Here is a 20,490-nt window from a genome sequence, read left to right as displayed (position 1 = left end):
CATGTTTCACAAAGAACTACCATACAGGGAGAGTCGTATACAGCTGTTAAAGCATAATAAATATGTATTTTTTAAACACACTGGTATCGGATCGGTACCGATCCGATACGCAAGATCAGGTATCGGAATATTTATCGGGAAGCAAAAAATGGTATCGGAGCATCTCTAGTATGAGTATTATCTAGTATGATGCTTGCAGATAATTTTCAAAACAGGTCCCAGCCAGAGTTCTTATAGTTTTGAAATATTCATTAGTTATATGTATTTAGTCTTTTGTTTTGAATTCAGTTTAGTTTTACTTTTTTGAGTGTATAAGTAGTTTTTAACCCTCCTGATGTCCTCGGGTCAAATTTGACCTGTTTTCAAAAAGTTTCTATATCAGAAATTTGGGTTTTCTTTCAACCAAATTTTTAAACAAAATAACGTGAATCGTTCCCTACAACGCTCTTCACAAGTTAAATATATGATCAGTGCACTACTTTCATTGAAATTGGGTGTTTTTGTCAATTTTATAGCATGTAAAGAAACATTTATAGAATAACGTTGAAAAAAACATGGAAAACAATGTCAAAAAAAGCACAGAAAAAAGTGACAAAAACATCGGAAAAAGTGACAAAAACTGCGAAAAAAAGTGACAAAAACATTGGAAAAAGTGACAAAAACATCAGAAAAGCTTTAAAAAAAATGGAGAAAAAACTTGACAGAAACTTTGACAAAAGTTACAAAAGTGTTGAAAAAGACTTTAAAAAAGTTTTATATCACAAATTTGGGTCAACCAAATTGTCAAAAGAAATAACGTGGATGTTCCATACAACGCTCTTCACGAGTTAAATAAATGATCAGCTCAGTACTTTCATTGAATTTGGGTGTTTTAGTCAATTTTATAGCATTTGAAAAAAACTGCCAAAAAAATCGACAAAAACATCAGAAAAAGTGACAAAAAACTTGGAAAAAAGTGACTAAAACATTTCCAAAACATTGGGAAAAATGACAAAAGTGTCAAAAAAGATGACCAAAACATTGAAAAAAGTTTACATTTTTACAAAGTTGCACGGTTGACGGGAAGACAACACAAGGGTTAAAAGTGAAGAAGAAGTAGCACATCTCAAGTTTCCAAGTTAGGGAAGACAAAATACTCCTATTTCACTTTTTCTAATTAGCCTCACATCACAATGAATCAACGCTGACGCTTTCTTCAGAGCGTTGAAAATAATCAGGTTTTATTTATATATAGGGCAAAGTTATTTGTATTAGTTTTGTTTTTATTCTGAGCAATTGACTGATTTTAGTTTTTCAAGTATTATGAGCAAAGGTTTGATTTTTTGCTGTAAAAAGACAGGATGAAAGAAGGTACGACGTCAAATAGGAACACGATAAAGAAGTTAAACCGAACAGGACAAAGTGTAGAAGGAGGGAGGAAACAAAGCAGATTTTACACATTATTCTATTTCGTTCTTAATCGTTCATGTTGCGCTGTTCATTGTTTTTATTTAGTTTCGTGTTTCTGTCGTTCAGTTGACGGAATTATTTTGTCACTGCTAATTTTTCTTTTAGTTTTCATTAACTATAATAACCCTCAGCTTCTCATTTCAGAGGATTTGCTGCTTTTTCTCAGTTTTATATGAAAGCAGACTGAATATTTACGGACTTTTTGTTGCACAAAACAATATTTGAAGATGTCAAACTGGACTTAAGGAAACTGTGATAGACACTAAACTTCTTATAGTCCAAAAAAATAATCCATTATTATTATTATTATTATTATTAAAGCCATTATTTTGGTTTTAATACCTTTAAAAGCAAAGATACAACATGTGAGTCCTATATGTGTTCGTAAGTGTATTTTCTGTAACATTTTTCTTGAAGATATCGACATAATCGTGACATGACACTGTCATAACTATGACGTGACACTGTCATGAACGTGTCATAAACGTTATAAATAAGTCATAAACGTTTATGACTTCCTTCATTAAGTGTCATTTGGATTTGGGGCGACCTCTAGCTTACCCAGTAAGAGCATTCGCCCCATGTTGGCTGAGTCCTGCAGCGGCGCAGGGTTCGAATCCGACCTGCTGCGCTTTGCTGCTTGTCATCCCCCATCTCTCTACCCCTTTCTGGTCTATCCACTTTCAAAAATAAAGGGAAAAGCCCCAAAAAATAATCTTAAAAAAAAAAAAAAGTGTCATTTGGTTTTTGTCACGACAAGTTGACATTGTTTGGGTTGTCTTGATTACAAGTTGACATTAATCTAAGTGACATTACCAGAAGTTGTCTCGGTCATGACAAGTTGACATTACATTTGTCTGGGATATCTTTGTCATGACAACTTGACATAATGTCATCCTGTTTAATGTCAAGTTATCTTAATAAGGACACTCCAAATAAATGTAATGTCAACTTGTCATAATCAAGACAACCCAAACAATGTCAACTTGACATTGACACTTAATGACAGAAGTCATAAACATTTATGACTTGTTTATAACGTTTATGACATGTTCATGACAGTGTCATGTTATAGTTATGACAGTGGCATGCCATGATTATGTCGATACCTTTAAGTAAAGTGTTACCGTACTTTCTTTAATTGGATAGATACAGGCTAGCTGTTTCCCCCTGCTTCCAGTCTTTATGCTAAACTAAGCTAAATTTGATAATAAGAACGCTCTTTCCAAAGAAACCAACTAGAGTACGGAACCATCAACTATTTGGTGTGTGTCATGATAACTTTATTAGTGGCACATCCACAGTCTTCAGAAGAGAACAAGAAATATAAAATGCCTCACTGATGTCTGAGCAGAACATGACATTGAAGCCCAACATAACACAACATTTTATATTCAATAAATTCCCCTGCATACGTCAAAACAGCCGATGACGTATAGGCTACATCTACACTGCTACGTTTTCAGTTTAAAGCGGCGTTTTGAAACAAAAATGATCTCCATCCACACAAGAGTTTTAGCTCCAGTAGCAGAACTAATCTGCGTCCATATTAACACGTCTGACATCACGTATCACATGACCGTTCACACACATCGGGCATGTGCGTGCCAGTGTAAACAGGAAGCAGACTGTCTGACGTTACTCTGCGGTTGCAAACCATGGATGTAGAAGTTGAAAATATAGAAAAATACTTTGGAGCAAGAACAGCGATGAAATGTAAGAGCAGGGATTTATTATCTTGCGATGGCGATGTGTATCTGTTACTGAAAGGGATGTAAGCTACCTAACAGATAAGACTGATGGACGCATCAGAGACAGTCAGACAGACAGTCAGACAGACAGTCAGAGAGACAGACTGTCAGAGAGACAGACAGACAGAGAGACAGTCAGTCAGAGAGACAGTCAGAGAGACCAACAGAGAGACAGACAGTCAGAGAGACAGACAGAGACAGACAGTCAGAGAGACAGACAGATAGAGAGACAGTCAGAGAGACAGTCAGTCAGAGAGACAGACAGACAGACAGACAGAGAGGCAGACAGACAGACAGACAGACAGTACTGTAACTGAAAGGTCTGTAAGCTACCTAACAGATAAGACTGACAGATGTGCGTCATCGTTTCCAAATGTCTCCGTTTGTGTCCGTCCAGACTACAAAGCAACCCCGAGTTTTTAAACCTAAACGGGGGCAGCAGTGTTTCCAAATGTCTCCGTTTTTAAGGGTGGATTAGTGTGGACACGAGGCGTAAATGTAGCAAAAGATATTCATTTTTAAACTAAAACTTAGAAGTATAGATGTAGCCAGATTTTGGTGTTCATGATGGTGAGCAGACACATGAATGCCAAATCAACAGTGAACAGGTGTGACAGTGGACAAACAATCAAAGTCTGCGCGAACATAGCTGTAAGCATGCCTTTACATGTGCATTAAAGGGTTTAATTCACACCCTCAATTAGAAACAAGAATTCACCCAGGTTTGCACATAACAAAAACTCAAACTTTCAGGCATCTACTGCTGTGTGTTTGCTGTTCCCTGATTGGATGTTTACACAAGATGCGCTCTCTTTGTTTTTCAACAAGACCCTCTTTTGTGTGGAAAGCTGGCTGATCCATGGGGGACGCAAAACCAAAATCATGCTACACCGCGGCCAGCCTAGTCCCCGCCAGATGCCGCAGAGAATTTATCTCTGACGGGCAGCTTCTCCCAACACTCTTCATCCACTTTTCTCCACCAGGAACTTCTTTTTAATTCTCATCATAAACAAAGAAAATGACGTTCTGTTTCCTGCTTTTAACAAAAAACCAAAAGCCTGTTCTTTGCACTCATAGCCTTGTGTGATGAAACTTTTATAGCACTTAAAGTGAGAGCTTTCATTGAGATATCACAGCAGCAAACATGTTTCCAACAAGCATTAGTTCAGCACCGTAAGTAAAAGAAGTTCCTGGTGGACACAGAGCTTTACTCTCCCGTTGTGTCATTCTTTCCTCTCTGGTTCCTGCATACTCGTGTTGTATTTGTATGTATTTTAATCCTCAAGACTTTTTTTTAATCATCTAATTCATTCAAAATTTTCTTTTCTCTTGAGTCTGTCCAGGTCTCTGCATTGCCGTTACGGACTCTGCTGCTCCATGTTCTCAATCAACGGGTCTTTCTTCATAAACTGCAGATTTCTGATGGACCGCCACACCCCAACGTAGCTGTCGCTAACCGACTTAGCGTTGGCTGTGTTCTCCTTGTTGAGATGCTCCCTCTGCATCTCCCGCACCTCGTCTTCAGTCATGACGCGGGAATTTACGCCTGCCTCTCCGTCTCCTTGTGCAACGTCTCCTGTCCGCACTTCTCCGTTAGCAACGTCCTCCTTCCTGTCACTGATCAACACTCCCTCTATCTCCGGGCGTTCGGGGTCGGGTCCGATCCCCGCAGCTGGCCCGTCGCCGTCCGGAGGCGGTTTTTCCGTGTGCGGCTCGCCCGCCAGCGCTCCGTCCTTGGCGGCCTCCTCCAAGTCCTCGTACAGGCTCTTCTTCTTCGTCTCGAAATATTTGACCACGCAGTAGGTGATGGAGCCGACGGTGTTGACCACGACGCCGCCGATGAAGAGATGCGTGGGCGCGACGTCGCTGAACGCCAGCATGCCAACGGTGATGGTGGCGATGCTCTTGACCACGCCGACGAAGCTGGTGGTGACGGCCGAGTTGATGTAGGTGCAGTGCAGCGTGGTGAAGTTCATGGCGCAGCCGATGAAGACGCAGATGGTGAAGACAACCGTGATGTACGGGTTCTGCCAGCCCTCGTACGACCACATGTTGATGGCATCCAGGGAGATGATGGAGCACACCAGGAGCACCTGAGAGAGAGAGAGAGAGAGAGAGAGAAAGAGACGGCGGAGAGACGAGAGACAGAAGTTAGTTAGAAACATTTTTTTTATAATGTGAAACACTTTGGGCCCTATTTTAACGATCTAATGGCACGGCCTGAAGCGCCTGGTGCAGGTGTGTATAAGGCGTGTCCAAATCCACTTTTGATAGTTTGATGGCGGAAAAAACGGTCCGTGTGCCGGGCGCCTGGTCCTAAAGGGTTGTCCTTAGTGTCTTCATTAATCAGAGGTGTGTTTTGGGCATGACATGCAATCAACCAATCAGAGATCATTCCCTTTAAAAGCCAGGCGCGTTTGGACCTTGGAGCATTGCTGTTATGATGGAGGATTTGCACCGTAATATTTTTATATGTAATCTTCTGCATGTGTGTGTGTGTGTGTCTGTGTGTGTGTGTGTGTCTGTGCTGCTGTGCGTCCCTGTGTGTGTAACAAGCATAGTGTGTGTGCGTGCTGTGCACGAGCCTATGAGCATTTTACTAATGCTCTGTTAAAATAACAATGAAATGCTGCGATATTGACTTTAGACGAGGTTTTTGTTGGTCAATGGTGTGATCACTTCCCGCTGCATCAAGATAGCAATACGCCCAGAATGCACCTGAACACACCTCCCTGTAAGACCAGCACACCCATGGGCGCAAAGACGGGCGCAGGTGCATTTCTTATTTAAACGACGTGGGCGCTGGACGGGAAATTGACAACTGCGTCGGTCTTAAACTAGCAAAGACACTTGCGTCGGGCTTTGCTCTGCGTTGCGCTGCTTTACGCTGCGCTGCGCCAGGTGCAAGATAGGGCTCTTGGTGTTGCATGACTTATGAGTTGAATATAAATAAAGTTTGATTGATTGAAATTGAGACAAAACAAAAGGACAAGAAAAGAGAGAGAGAGAGACAGACAGAGACAGAGAGAGAGAAAAAGGAAAGAGAAGTAAAAAAGAGGAAATAGTACAAACAGTAAAAAACAGTAAAAGGAATATAAAGGAAATGAAAGAGACAGAAGAAAAAGAAAGAGAAAGAGGAAAGAGAGAGAGAGAGGAAGAGCTGGAGAAACAGAAAATGAGGTAAAAAGAGAGAAATAAATAGGAGACAAAGAGATGGGTGAAAGAAAAGAAAGAAAAGTGAAAGAAGGGGGGACATTTGGAGAAAAACAGTAAGACGAGTAGACGAGAAAAGAAAGAATAAAATGAAAGAAAGCAATAGAAGAGGTAGAGACTCAAACATCACTCAGAGAGGAGGAAAAGAGAAAAATACAAGATGTAAAGAAATGGATGTATAGAAAAAGAAAGAAAAGAGAGAGAAACAGTAAGAAGTAGGAGAGAGGAAATAGAGAAAGAGAGGAAATGGAAAAGAGAACTGATGTAAAGATGAAGAGAGGATAATCAGAACAGATAAGGATAAAAAGAAGCAAACAATTGAAAAAAAGGAAGTGACTGCTAAACTGAGAGGAAATTAAATCGTAAACGAAAGAATAGTGTGTGATAGATAACAGAGAGAGGAAAGGTTAACCCTCTTGTTGTCTTCGGGTCAAATTTGACCAATTTTCAAAAAGTTTCTATACCAGAAATATGGGTTTCTTTCAAACTAATTTTTAAACAAAATAACATGGGTGGTTCCCTACAACGCTCTTCACGAGTGAAATACATGATCAGTTCACTACTTTCATTGAATTTGGGTGTTTTAGTCCATTTTATAGCATGTAAAGAAACATTTATAGAAGAACGTTGAAAAATGTAGGACATTTTTTTTTTAAAAGCCCACAAAAACTTGACAGAAACTTTGAAAAAAGTGCCAAAAGTGTTGAAAAAGATAACCAAATCGTTAGAATTTTTTGACCCAGAAAAACTAAAAGTTGCATGATGGTCAACGGGGAAGACAACACAAGGGTTAAGAAGTAATAAGGGAACCGCTTCTACAAACGGAAAAAGAACTTGCGAGAAAGGAAATAGAAAGAGGAAAAGAGGGAGTCAAACTCCTTGCTCGAGGGGCCTTACCGGCGTGGCCATGACGGCGATGGCGTACTGCGCTGTGAGCGGCCCGTACTCGCTGTCATGACTGGTTTTCTGGATCACGACCAGGTAGGATGCGTGGATGATGACCGCCAACACGCCGGTGACGTAACCGAAGGGATCGCCGGTCAAATCGCCAGCACCTGGGGACAAAAACACAAAAAGTTCACATGTTGAAGCAACACATTCTCCCTCCCAGGGCGTTTGTTATTGACAAAAAAAAGTCTCCTTTAGCATCATATTTAGATGATAACTGACATGCGGTACAAGAACGGGACAGTTAGGTTTAGGAAAAGATCGTTGCTGGGGTTCCAAAATGTACGTTTCAGTGACACGTGGGTGTTCAAATTCAAGTTCAAGTTACTTTATTGTTCCCCAATGGGGCAATTTGTTGTGCAGCAGATAGTACAGTACAAATCACACACCCAATACAGAGATTGCCTACCTTGCAGGCATAGTTAAAAACAATTTAAAAAAAACAGTAAACTATCAATAAATAGTAAGTCAATAAGTTATCTATGGTTCTTTATAGCATTAAGTAGTAGAATGGCTGCAGGTACAAAAGAGTGTTTATATCTGTTGGTTCTGAATTTTGGGAGTTTAAAGCGTGCTCCAGATGGCAACATCTGAAATTCAGCCTGTAAGGGATGAGAACTATCTGACAGGATAGATTCAACCCTTCTTAGCATCTGCTTCTGATAAGTTCCTCCAGGCCTTTCTGCTTAGAAACTGTGCTGCAACTGCTCACCTTAATTAACCTGGAAAGGTAGTTTTTTTGTACCCATACCAGCAGATTAAGGAGAAGGTGACAACTGACTCAACAAAGGACCTATAGAAAAGGGTCATCAGGGTCTTGTCCACATTAAGCTTCCTAAGGCAATACAGGCGCTGCTGGCCTTTCTTGCAAAGAAAACTAGTACAAGAACGGGACACGACTCCTGGTCTCCTGAGGCCTGTACTACGAAGCAAGATTTGGGGTTACCAAGGTAACTTCAGGTTGAACCCAGGGTTTTGTGGATCACGACGGTGGATCACTTGTTGCCGGGTTACATCACTGTGGTAACTTATGCTGAACACCTAACCTACTGAGGAGCAGGTTATGTTGGAGATTAGAGATCAACCGGTGTAAAAGCACCGCCTACTGACCAATCAATACTCGATTGATAACGGCGTCACCGTTCTTAGAAGATCCAGTTGAGCTCGGTGCGCAGAGAGAGAGATAGAGAGAGAGAGAGGTGCGCTCAGAAAAATTAAAACATTTAGAGACCGACAACCCCATTAACATTCCCTGATGGGTATCTTTATGAAAGACATAGATTTTCAGCGGAGGGAATTACATATTGGCTATTTGTCGGCTTCTTGAGCCGTGTGTTGCCAATGCGCACATCGGTTTGAATTATGTTTTTATATTTTTCATTTGCTCTCACGATCGCTTCCACTGCCAGGGTTGCAAATTAAATAATAGGCTAAAGCAACGGCAGTTTATGGAAAGCACAAGTGTAATTATGGTCGGATCTTGTGCCTGACTGATGGGGAAGTGATATTGATAAGCGTTGTGATTTACAGGCTATTTTTTTGCCAGCTTTCCTTCCTGGGTTACCAGCAATTTCCACTGGATGCGGAACATCTGCGGAACATCTCTGGAATGTCGACGGAGTCATTAGGTTTCCATTAAAGTCAATGTGTGTATTTCCACTGACTGCGGAACGTCTGCGTCCCGACTCCGTCCCAGTTCCGTCAGTCCGCAGCCCTCCGCAGCAGATAGGCAGAGCTTCTATTTTTGACGGACGACGGAGAGCTCCGCAGCAACTCAGCAGACGGCAGATAGTGCGGGACAGGAAGTCGAGCACAGAAACAAAATAAATATCCGTTTAATTTTCAAAATAAAATACACCGTGCTCACGGCGGATCATATTTCCCTGCACTACACCTTGAAAACACAGCACAGAGATGTTTCCCCTCTACTCCTCTGGATGGAAACAAACTGTTGTTGGTTTTGTAGTTCTATTCTACCTGAATTTGTGACTACAGCTGTCAGTCATGGCCGCAGCTGTTCCGCAACAAATCCGGACCTGGTGGGTATTGACGGACGGTGGAGCACGCAGCGGAGCCGGTCTGCAGCAGTTACGCATCTAGTGGAAATCCCCGGTTAGGAAGCAGCAACTGTATTGCGTTTTGCCTGCAAAACCGTGTTTGTGTTCTTCATATTTATGTAGAATTATAGTTTGCTCTTCTTATTTAAAATATGATAGATGTTTGCAATTGGTCATGCTGTGCAAACACGCAAAATAATCGCCTGTGAATATTTTGCATCAAAACTTTTCACACCGGTAGGATGCAAATTTCTTTCAATAAAAGTTTTGGATATTCGCGCCAGCTCATCTGCCATGTCAGTGGCACAGCTGCTGAAGAGAGAAAAAGTAACGGCAGAAGCGAACGAGAGAGAGAGAGATTGGAGCAGAGGACAGTTAAAGCTTTAGTGTGTAACTTTGACGTCTGTAACATTCAAGCCATCGCCAAATGAGTTGCTGCAAAACTAATTAAGACTATTAGCTCCATACAACTCTCTCTGTATTTCTCAGTATGACTATGTTTACAAAATGGTGTAGTCTGTTGTACGCAGCAGCTCGACTGATGTGTTTTACGTCCCAGCTAAGAAAGAACAACAGCAACGGTCAGCTTTGGAGACAAAAGAGTACATACAGATCTGGAGAGTAAGATGGCTGCAAACAGCCTTGCAGTGTTTTGCCCCTTGACCTTTGACCAATCAGTTAATCTTCGAGTCAAAGTGTGTGTTTGTGCCAAATAAGAAGATGTTCCCTCCGGGGGTTCCTTGACATTTTGAGTTCATGAGAATGGGAACGGACATACAACCACGAAACATATTAATGATGTGTCTTCTGACCCGAGAGACAGAACATGCATTGTTTATAGTTTGGCTGAAGAAGCTTATGGTCATACAGTACGTGCAGCATCTGACTTCTCAATATAGAATGTAGCCTCAATACAAATGATGGGAACAAACGTGACTGTTTAGACAACATGTGATCTCTACAGTATGTACAGACACAGTGAGCGAATGATAACACATTTCATGAAGGTTCACAGTATTTGGACCTTGACAACTACAGTTGACAAACTGCATAGATGAATTGATCAATCTAAAAGTACTGTCTGACTTCATTCAAATGGCATCTTGGTTCGTCTTTTCCACTCTATACACGCTAAAAGTCCTGATTATTTCCATGGAGTCTGGTGGAGTTTGGTGATGGTGATTTTGGGGCTGTTTCATGTTAAACTAAAAGGATCTTACACTTTAACAAAAAGGTCGGTCTCCTTTCCATAATGTTGTCAGACACTTAGAATAATAATCTGAGCCTGTCAGTTGCAAAAACAGAACTTTTAGTGGATGCTAACTGAGAATACATGACTGCAGCGGCCTCACTATACTGGACCAATGTCAAAGATTGTTGTTCCCATCAGTCACTTAGACACAAAAACAGAGATTGACCTTTCTGTTAAAGAGTAAGATCCTTTTTGTTTAACATGAAACAGCCCCAAAATCACCATCACCAAACCCACCAGACTCCATGTAAATAATCAGTACTTTTAGCGTGTATAGAGCCAGCATATTTCCACATGTAAATGGGTAAATTAAGATTGTTGGAACAGTGGAAATACGAACCAAGATGGCTTTTTATAGTTTTAATTTATTTCTGTGGAATAAAATAAAGTGTGTTTTACGATGATAAAAGTCCTGATTATTTACACGGAGTCTGGTTGGTTTGGGGATGGTGATTTCGGGACTGTTTCTTATTAAACTAAAATGATCTCACTCTTTAACAAAAAGGTCTATATCTGTAGGGAGACGCCAAATGATCCGATACCCAAAACAACCCCAAAGAAAAGACAAATGACCAAAAAGAGAGACAACACGGCTACAAAGAGACGCAAAAACCCACAGAGACACAGTGTTTCTCATTGAAGAATGTAACATTTTCTTGAGGAAGGACGCCTAAACCCCTCGCCAAATATGCACACCTAAGTCTTCCACAAAGCGAGGGAAAACAATGAATATTTACTTATGATCTACTTTTTAGCGACAAAATATTGACAAAATGACATTATCTCACTTGATCAATCCATTAAAATATGTCTGGAAGATGCAAATATCAAATTATCCACAGGCGAAAAAAGGCGATTGTCAGCGAGATTAAAACTAGAGTGATGAATCAGTCCATTAGATTCATATTCTGCAAATTTCACACTTTATGTTTCGACCCCTCCTCCTTCCTGAGAAACAGCGGCGGTGGAGATTGATTCAGGAAATGAATTATGTGTAGGTTTTTGTGTTTATGACTTCGGGATCATTAACAGTAATGGAAGAGGAACATTCGCTGCTGGGAACGATGATTAAAGGATCTTTACAGGACCAGAGATTAATGTTAACCGTTTAACAGATTTACATATGAAGAAAAAGCTGTTTAATTGGGAGATTTATAAAAGAAAATAAATGCTGTTAGAGGTCAGAGTCGGTATTTTCCTTTTCTTGTTAAAGTTAAAGAGAAAAAAAGGCAATGACATTAAAAGGGAGAGAGCAAGATGGAGAAAGTAAAGCAGTTATCAGAGGGAGAGTTAGGTTGGGAAAAGGAGAAACAACAGAAGAAAAAGAAGAGTTCAGCCTACTGATTATGACATTAAAGGTGCTCTAAGCAATATTGGGCGACGTCACTTCTTGTTGACGTTCGAAGTATTGTCAAACAAAGGGGAGGCTAGCTCGCCCCTCCCTCCTCCTCATCCCATCCCCTTCCCCTCTCTTCTGTTCACTAACCCCTAAACCCCCACTCCCAAATCCTTCTTGTCGGATATGGGCATAAAATACTCATGGACTGCCATTTGTGTTTAAAAAAAGGGAAAAAGAAAGGAGGACATAAAGCAAATTCAAATGAAGAAAGTGGATATGAAAGGAAGGTAAAAGAAGAGTGTTGAAGTGTGTTTACCGGCCAGTGCAGCTCCACCGGTGGTGATGACGACAGCGGTCACTACGCCGGGGGACGGCACGCCGTTCCTGAGCACGCACATGCCGATGCTGAGCGTGAAGAGCGGCAGGCAGCGTTTGAACACGACGTACATGGGCAAGCTGAGGCCGCGCAGAGACCACAGAGTGAGAGTGGACTGCAGCGTGGAGAGGATACACACCGGGCCGAACTCCTGCACACAGAGAGGGAGACACACACACACACACATTTTTGTCAATTAGAAGTAGAACTGGGTGATTTGACGACTTAGAGTTGTCTGAACAGAAACGCTGCTGTTTATTTCCCGAAAGATGGGATTTTTTCCTCCATAGAAGTTTAGCTGGCTGTGTCACACATAGGCTTTTGTGGATAAATGGTTTTTGGTTTGTTTACAATAGTATATTAGAACCAAAAACCAAGACTTTGAGATTTAATGATTCACCTTGTGGGGACAAGTTTTTTGTACCCAAATGGGAGAGAAGTCCCCACAGTGCGACTGTGTGAACTAGTCCCCACAATGTATGTCTCTCACACACACACAAATACACACACACACGTTTGTGGCTCTGTGAGGCTATAACACTCATTGTAATTAAAAGATAGGCCTACATAAAAGTTGGGTCAGCAGTCCTGGTGAAGTTGTTGTGAAAAAGTGTGAGCATGCAACACTTTCTTGCGTGCAAATTTAAATAAAACAATAAAAACTATACATACAAACATTTATAAATAAGTAAACAAACAAAAGTACAACTGAGGCTCATTATTTTGCCCTGATGATGACGCAAAATTTAAAAGAAATCTCTCCCTTTTGAAACAACGTCAAGGATTTTAATTTGGCACTGTTCCCTTTTTAAGAGATGAAATTGCTCTCAATCAATCTGTTGGTTGTGTGCTGCTACGATGTTTTATGCCTTGTTTACTGTGTTTTTAAACTGTTTAGTTTTTTGTACCACCAACTGCAGATCAAATTTCCCCTTGAGGGACAAAAAAGCTCTCTGAACCTCATTTTACTGTGAAATCAGTACATTACACACAGCTTTAAACTACCAGGAACATAACAGATTTATATTTTGTCACAAACTCAGGCTCAGGGAATGTAACAAAGGAGGGGAGTCCATGCAAGAGATTTACATGAATGTGTAGTCAATGCACTGTGGTAGTGCTGAAGGTGCAAACTAAAAGAAACTAGAGAAAAGAAAAGTAGAAAAGTAACGCACACCGAGGGTTGTAGCGAGGAGACGTTCGCTGGAAGAAAATAGTGTTGCACAAGCATCAATTCTGAATCATATGTGTGTTTATAGTGGCAGCGCCCTCTAGTGGCCGTAGTAGAAATCCGTTCTCACTCAGAACTTGTAAAATACAGACACTTGGGCAGTGGCTCTCAGCGTCAGATACAACGCAAGCACCGGGCAGAGCAGCAGCTATGCGGCGCTACACCACAGGACTTTCACCCAGGAGAGGGTGAAAGTCCTAAATCCAACTCTCCTGTTCTTCTTTGCCTAAACCCAACTGTCTCGTTCTAGTCCCGCATGTCACGGAAACGCTAATAAGCCTGCCCACCATCTTTTCCTAAACCTAACTGCGTCAAAAGTGATGCCAATAGTCCGACCAGTGCTTTTAGATAAAATGTGTTTGGATCTGACGCTAAAGGAGACTTTAAGCGTCAATAACAACGCAAAAGGCACCTGACCAAGTGTACATATTTTACGCAATGGGAGTGAGAATGTGTTCATGAATGTTCTGCCAAAATGATTTGAATGCGCAGGGTCTGTGTTGAGTCAATATTGATATTTGATCTGAATAATTTCAGCTGTAAACAAGTTTGCACGATTAAATAACCATAATGAAAGTTATTTTGGGAAAACACACCGATTGAACTTGTGGGGCAGTTAGAATTGAAATGATATAACAAACTATTTTTGGTACCAGACCACACAGATGTTGCACCAATCGCAGGAGCAGTATAGACCTTTATCACGGCAGACATGTTGACATTTCATAGTAAGAAAAGCACAGGTGTATTCAACAGCAAATTATTAAAATGTGCCTAGGCTCATGCACAGCGCGCACACACTATCCTTGTTACACACACAAGGACGCACAGCAGCACAAAAAAGTAAAAGATTACAAATAAAAATATTACAGTACAAATCCGCCATCATAATAGCAATGCGCCAAGATCCAAACGCGCCTGGCTTTTAAAGGGAATTGGAGATGACACTCTGATTGTTTTTTTGCATGTTACACCCAAAACACACTTATGATTAATGAAGACACAGAGTAAACCCTTTTGAACCATGTCCCGGGTGCACGGACCCTTTTTTCTGCAAAAATGGATTTGGACATGCTCTAAACGCACCTGCACCAGGCGCTTCACGCAGTGCGCTTAGATCGTTAAAATAGGGCCCTTAGGGTTAGAAACACGACATTCTCCAAATTTTTTTTGCCGCATTCATAATCCTCCTGTACAGCATTTAACATTTATTTTGGCCGCAGTGATTTGGATGAACAGTCCTGCCAATAAAGTTAATGAATCGTGTCAGTCAATCAGCCTCTCAGCCAATCTTTTAGGCGGTCAATTACCCAGTGAGTCAATCATTCACTCAATCGATCATCAACTGGAAAATATCCACCAATATTTGGAGGGGCAACCATCATGCACATTTCTCCCATTCCAAACATTAAATGTAAATCATTATAATTACATTGCAGTGATGCAATGATGAACTGATAAAGGAGAAACCTTTTCACCTCTGCCAAATGATAATGTTAATAAAATTAAGGCTGTGCTTTAATTTTGAATCATTGATTAATAATAATAGTCTACCAAACCACAATATCCACACATTTTCTAGCTGCAGGTTAAAGGCAGCGTTATATTACTGTAATTCAAAAGGCTTAAGGTGTTTAGACTGATATTATTTTCGTCCGTTCATTCCTCCCCTCTGATCTGACCCACAGGAGCGTTTTCTGTCCTCATATCAAAACCAGAGAAGGTAACGGTCACTGTTTTAAATACATCTAAACCAGAGAAGGTTACGGTCACCGTTCTAAATACATCTAAACCAGAGAAGGTAACGGTCACCGTTTTAAATACATCGTTAGTAATCATATGTAATGTTTCTGAAACTGTTCCATCCGATGATCATAAATGATGTGTAACAGCAAATGAGACTAAGGGCTCCTGCACACTGGCTGCGTGACGTGAGCGTGGCATTTCTGTTGCGTGTCAGTTGCATGGCGGCTGCGTGGCGTTTTCTATGTCTTTGCACACTAAAAACATGTCTGACGCAGCGCTGCTGCTGCTAGCTTTGTCTGTACAAGTTTCCCATTGATAAAATTAAATAACAGCGTATTCTTCAACTTTATTTTGTCAATATTTTGTGTACATTTGTTTGCTCTTATTTCGATATATATATATATATATATATATATATATATATATATATATATATATATATATATATATTTCAATTCCCTTTCCTGAGATAATGAAGTCCATGTCATTGTTTTATCAGAATCCAATGGAAATACAATTTAAAAAGTTCAACAGATTTTGCTAAATTGTAAAAATGTTAAAAGCATAGGCTATCCTAGAGACTTTCAAACATCAAAATGTCATTCATTAAATGTATTCATGTCAAAATGATATATAAACATTTTTTTGTATTCTATTTTGCCTGGAGATGCTTCCAACACGCTTGCGTGTCACATGAAAAATTGGCGTTGGTTCTATTTCTAGCATGCACATGGTTTCGGCACGGCTCGAGTCGCGCCTGAGACGTGTGTGTCACGGCACGCAGCTGACACGCTCACGCCACGCAGCCAGTGTGCAGGAGCACTAACAGTGAAAAGAACGCTATTTTTATATAGTTGTTATTAATGCCTCTGCCTGGGTCCGATTTTTCCCGCTAAGTCAGAAAATTACTTGCAGCAGGTAGACGGCGCTACAGAGCAGACACTAAAGGGTCACCGATTTCTTTGTAACACTGGTAAAGCCTGTGTTAGCATATCAAGCCAGGTAAAGGGTAGCAGGAGATATAGGCTAGGCCTTTGTATTCTATTTTGAAGTTATCTGTTGTAGTTATGGCTGATACTGGTGCCATCGCAGAAAAAAAGGAAATGAAACAAACAACTAATGGTAAAAGCTAAAAGAGAGAGTGACAGACGACAGGCAAAACCCTCAGTCAATCTCAGTTAGGTTTATACCAGATGGAGACAATTACAGGATTGTAAATGATTGAAAACACACCTGGAATTGGAATATGTCTAATTCTACAATGCCCAATGTGGTTGTACCTGAGTAGCCTACATAAAATTACGCCCCCTTAAATTTAGCGCCCGTGACGTAGCTCCATTTTTTCCGTAAAGTTAAAACTCTATGTTTCCTTTTCTTTTCAAAAGGGACATGAACCCCGGTCTTCTCTGGGTGAAGGTCGTGTGCTTGTTTGACCCATCCACCACCCCCCCACCTCAACCTACCTCCTTACCAGGACATTTGGCACTCTAAGATGTCCGGTATACTCGCCCTCCCCAACCTGTCGCACGACAGTGTGACGTCATGGGAGCGCCATAACTATCTATACTCGCGCATGGTGGTCGCGACACTAGTTACAGTCTTCTCCTGAACAGAGGTGGAGCTAATGAGGAAAGGCTACCCACTTTGCTCTATCTACAGACTAGAAGAAGAAGAAAAAGGTAAACAACGGCGAAGAGAAGCACTTTGAATACTTCAGGATGTCTGCACAACGATTCAATGACCTACTTCGTCGGATTAAGCCTTTCATTAACCATAAAAGAACTGATCTTAACCCAGTAAGTTTACAAGAGAGACTTGCAGTCACTCTGAGAGTCCTGGCCCTCAAACTCGTCCATGCTCCCTGTTTCCGCTTTGTCGTGCACCGCTTAAAAAGTAGAGTGGTGCACGACCGCTGGTCACGCACTTATAATCCTGGCGCGCCAGCTAGATCTACGTCATTTTGACGTCACATTGTTGCGCGACAGGTCGGGAACAGCGACTGTAAAGAGGCCTTTATACTTCCTCACCTTACATCATGCTTTGCTCCCGTCAGAACTACTACGGCCACTAGTGGGCACCACCACTACAAACATAACTATAGGTCAGAATGATGCTGGAACAAACCTCTGAATTTCAGCATTGGGTAGTAACTGATTACATGTAATCGGAATTACATAATCACATTTAAAAAAATATGTAACTAAATCAGCTCAGCTTAAAAAATATGGTCAAGGAATACATTTCTTTCCTGTGAGGTCTCCTCTTGTGTTAGAAGAGCAAAGTCTTCCATGTGGCCTGTGATTATAAAACAGCAGCAACAAAAACTTACACAAAAGAAACAACATGTGATCTTCAACTGGGGGTCTGGGACCCTTATGGGGTATTCAGAGTTACTGCAGGGAGTGGTAGGGTGGGGCCCAATATGCTGTTCAAAGGTTAATATGTCAGAAAATATACATAAACATGAGTCCAACATATCATTAGCTAAAGATGAATCGGCCTATTTGTGATTTGTTTTTAAATTGACACAACATTGATGATTTATTGGCCTGTAGCCATCCACAGATACAGTTAAGCCTAAGGATTCCCTGTGTTACATGTACGTTTACCATTAAAACATGACATAAATATATGAATATGTCAATAAATATTTTAATAACCTCCTATTGTATGCACCATACAAAAGGTATGTGTAAAGGCTTTAGGCTGCCCTACACGTTATTGTAGGCCCAGTTTAATATGCTTCTAAATATATAGTAGGGGGTCCCTGCTTTGTCTCTCTTTCAGCAATGGGGTCCTTGGCCTAAAAAACGTTGAAGACCCCTGTGATACAGTATCAGACAGTACACCTGCAGTGTGTGCCAGTACTGTTTTCTTGCATGTCATCTGCATTAAAAATGTCTTGAGATGTTTAAACAGAAAATGAACAATGGTGGGTCTCAAATTGTTGTGGCTGCGTCAATTTATTTAGCTTTTCATTGGTTGATTTGAAGTAATCTAAAAGCATTCTTTTGTAAACCAATTGATTGTGTAACTTTTTATACAAAAAAATGCAGAGAAAAATCAAAGTAATATGATTGTTTTCTTGTATAGGCCCATTACAACATAACTAAAAAGCTGTGGATGTCATCAGCTACTTTAGTCATTTTAGCCTAATTTAATTATCCGGTATAATATTTAAGTATGTTATTTGTGTCTTGTTAGGTCAAGTATATGCTAATTACATAATTACACTTCTGAATAAGGAGCATAAAGAGTTTCCAGGAAGCCAGATCAGAATACATTTTGAACATAATTTCAGCCTTGATAGAATAATAATATTGTATCACACCCACACAAACACACACACACACACACACACACACACACACACACACACACACACACACACACACACACACACAACTTTGAACAAAGTTACGCCCTTGCTGCAACTACAAGCCCCCTCTGGAAATCTCCCAGTTTGGGATTAACCAAAATCAAACCAAAACTGCAATGTCAGTTTTTACCTTGGATAGCTGCACGCTGAACGGCGGGACTTTGACCAACCCCAGCCGCCTCAGCACCTCCAGGGTGAACGCCGCCGTGCTGCTGGTCAGCAGCTGGATGAGCGTCAGGAAGTTGAAGTTATAATTACTGATGAGAAACTTGAGCAAAATGTTCAGGGAGCCGGAGAAAAAGCCGTGCGCAACGGCCACGGCGATCCCCAAAAAACGGCTCTTAACCACATCCATGATGCTTTGCTGCTGTTTGCTTTAGAGACAGTCATACAGGAGAGAGAAAGTGGTGTTTGTGCCCGGTGGTCCCTGTTTCAGCCGGGGGTTGGAGAGCTATCAGTTTTGGAGATAAAAAGGGAAAGGGTTCGGTTTGGCTTTTACGCACTGCTGCCGGACGGAGACACGGCAGGAAACGTTTGTGAGGGGAAATTAATCCGCACACAGAAGATTTTTGGAAAAGAAATAGCAAAAGTGAGATCGAGAGGTAGGAAAAGAAAAGAGGGACTGATGCGCACGAGGAGATCGCTGTTAGCTTCTGCTGACTCGCCTCTTCTTTAGTTCAAAATGCAGTTCAGTCCAGCTCTTTTCCGTCAGCTGCATTCAGTTGAAACACTCAGAAACTCAGCAGTTGTTTGAATTAGTTTCCATTCACTCACCACGAGCAGCAGGAGAATTCACCAGGGACTTTTTCGTTGCGCTTCTGTTCCAAAAAGGAAAAAAAAAAAGAAAACGTCCGGTAAGTGCGAGAGAGAGAGAGAGAGAGAGAGAGAGTATGAGACACACGCAAAGGAAGAGTGATAAAAAGAAGCGGGGAGAAGAAGTGGTTCCCTGCGAACAGAAGCTGCAGTGGAGGACAGAGACGCGCAGCAGATGTGCGGGAGGTGTACAGTAGAGGGGAGGCCGTCCTCTGAGAGGCTGCATAGGGGGGGGTGACATTTTGCCGCAGAGCCTCTTGGCTGATTGCACGAGAGAAAGGGGAGGGGGAAAAGAGAGAGAGGGAGGGAGGGGAGGAGAGAGAGGGGAGAGTAAGAGAGAGAGAGAGAGAGGGACAGAGAGAGAGGGGGACAGAGAGAGAGAGGGGGGAGAGTAAGAGAAAAAGAAGGGGAGAGAGAGACAGACAAAGAGAGAGAGGCAGAGAGAAAGAGGGAGAGAGAGGGAGAAATCAACCATGAACCCATAACAGCATGCAGAAAAATTATAAATGTAGCCTATAAAACAACAAAGCACACAGATATCATGTGACTAACTTTAAACAATCCGTCTCATTCAGATACATTCATTCATCTTTTATTTGCAGAACTGTCCAACGAATGGAAGCAGTTCACTCTCTTTTGCATAGACAGTACAGTAGGCCAATGATTAAAGCAGGGCGCAATTTTCACTAACGTTTGGAAAGGTATTTTCTCCCATTTATTTTTGACGTATCAGAAAAACTAATAATCTCTGCAGGGTAAATCCAGACAGCTAGCTAGACTATCTGTCCAATCTCTCTTTCTTCCTGAGACTATTTAGCAGAGGCACCGTGGCTCCGTCCGGAGCTTAGCCCCGCCCCAAGACGATTGTGATTGGTTTAAAGAAATGCCAATAAACCAGAGCATGTTTTTCTCCCATCCAGGAATGCTGTGTGGACT

The 20,490-nt window shown here is 41.3% G+C and overlaps 1 protein-coding gene across 1 annotated transcript; it reads right to left on the bottom strand.

The window, feature by feature from the left end:
• Positions 1 to 3,466: 3,466 nt before the first annotated feature.
• Positions 3,467 to 19,752, bottom strand: LOC120546192 (solute carrier family 35 member D3). The gene is made up of 4 exons (XM_039780971.1): positions 18,872 to 19,752; positions 12,326 to 12,536; positions 7,311 to 7,468; positions 3,467 to 5,293 (listed from the first exon to the last, which is right to left on the bottom strand). Exons 1-4 carry the CDS (start codon positions 19,094 to 19,096, stop codon positions 4,559 to 4,561), a joined length of 1,329 nt encoding a protein of 442 aa, XP_039636905.1. The 5' UTR covers positions 19,097 to 19,752; the 3' UTR covers positions 3,467 to 4,558.
• Between the last annotated feature and the right edge of the window lie 738 nt (positions 19,753 to 20,490).

Source organism: Perca fluviatilis, chromosome 18, assembly GCF_010015445.1.
Source record: "Perca fluviatilis chromosome 18, GENO_Pfluv_1.0, whole genome shotgun sequence".
Classification (NCBI taxonomy): domain Eukaryota; kingdom Metazoa; phylum Chordata; class Actinopteri; order Perciformes; family Percidae; genus Perca; species Perca fluviatilis.
This window is presented reverse-complemented; position numbering and strand designations above follow the sequence as displayed.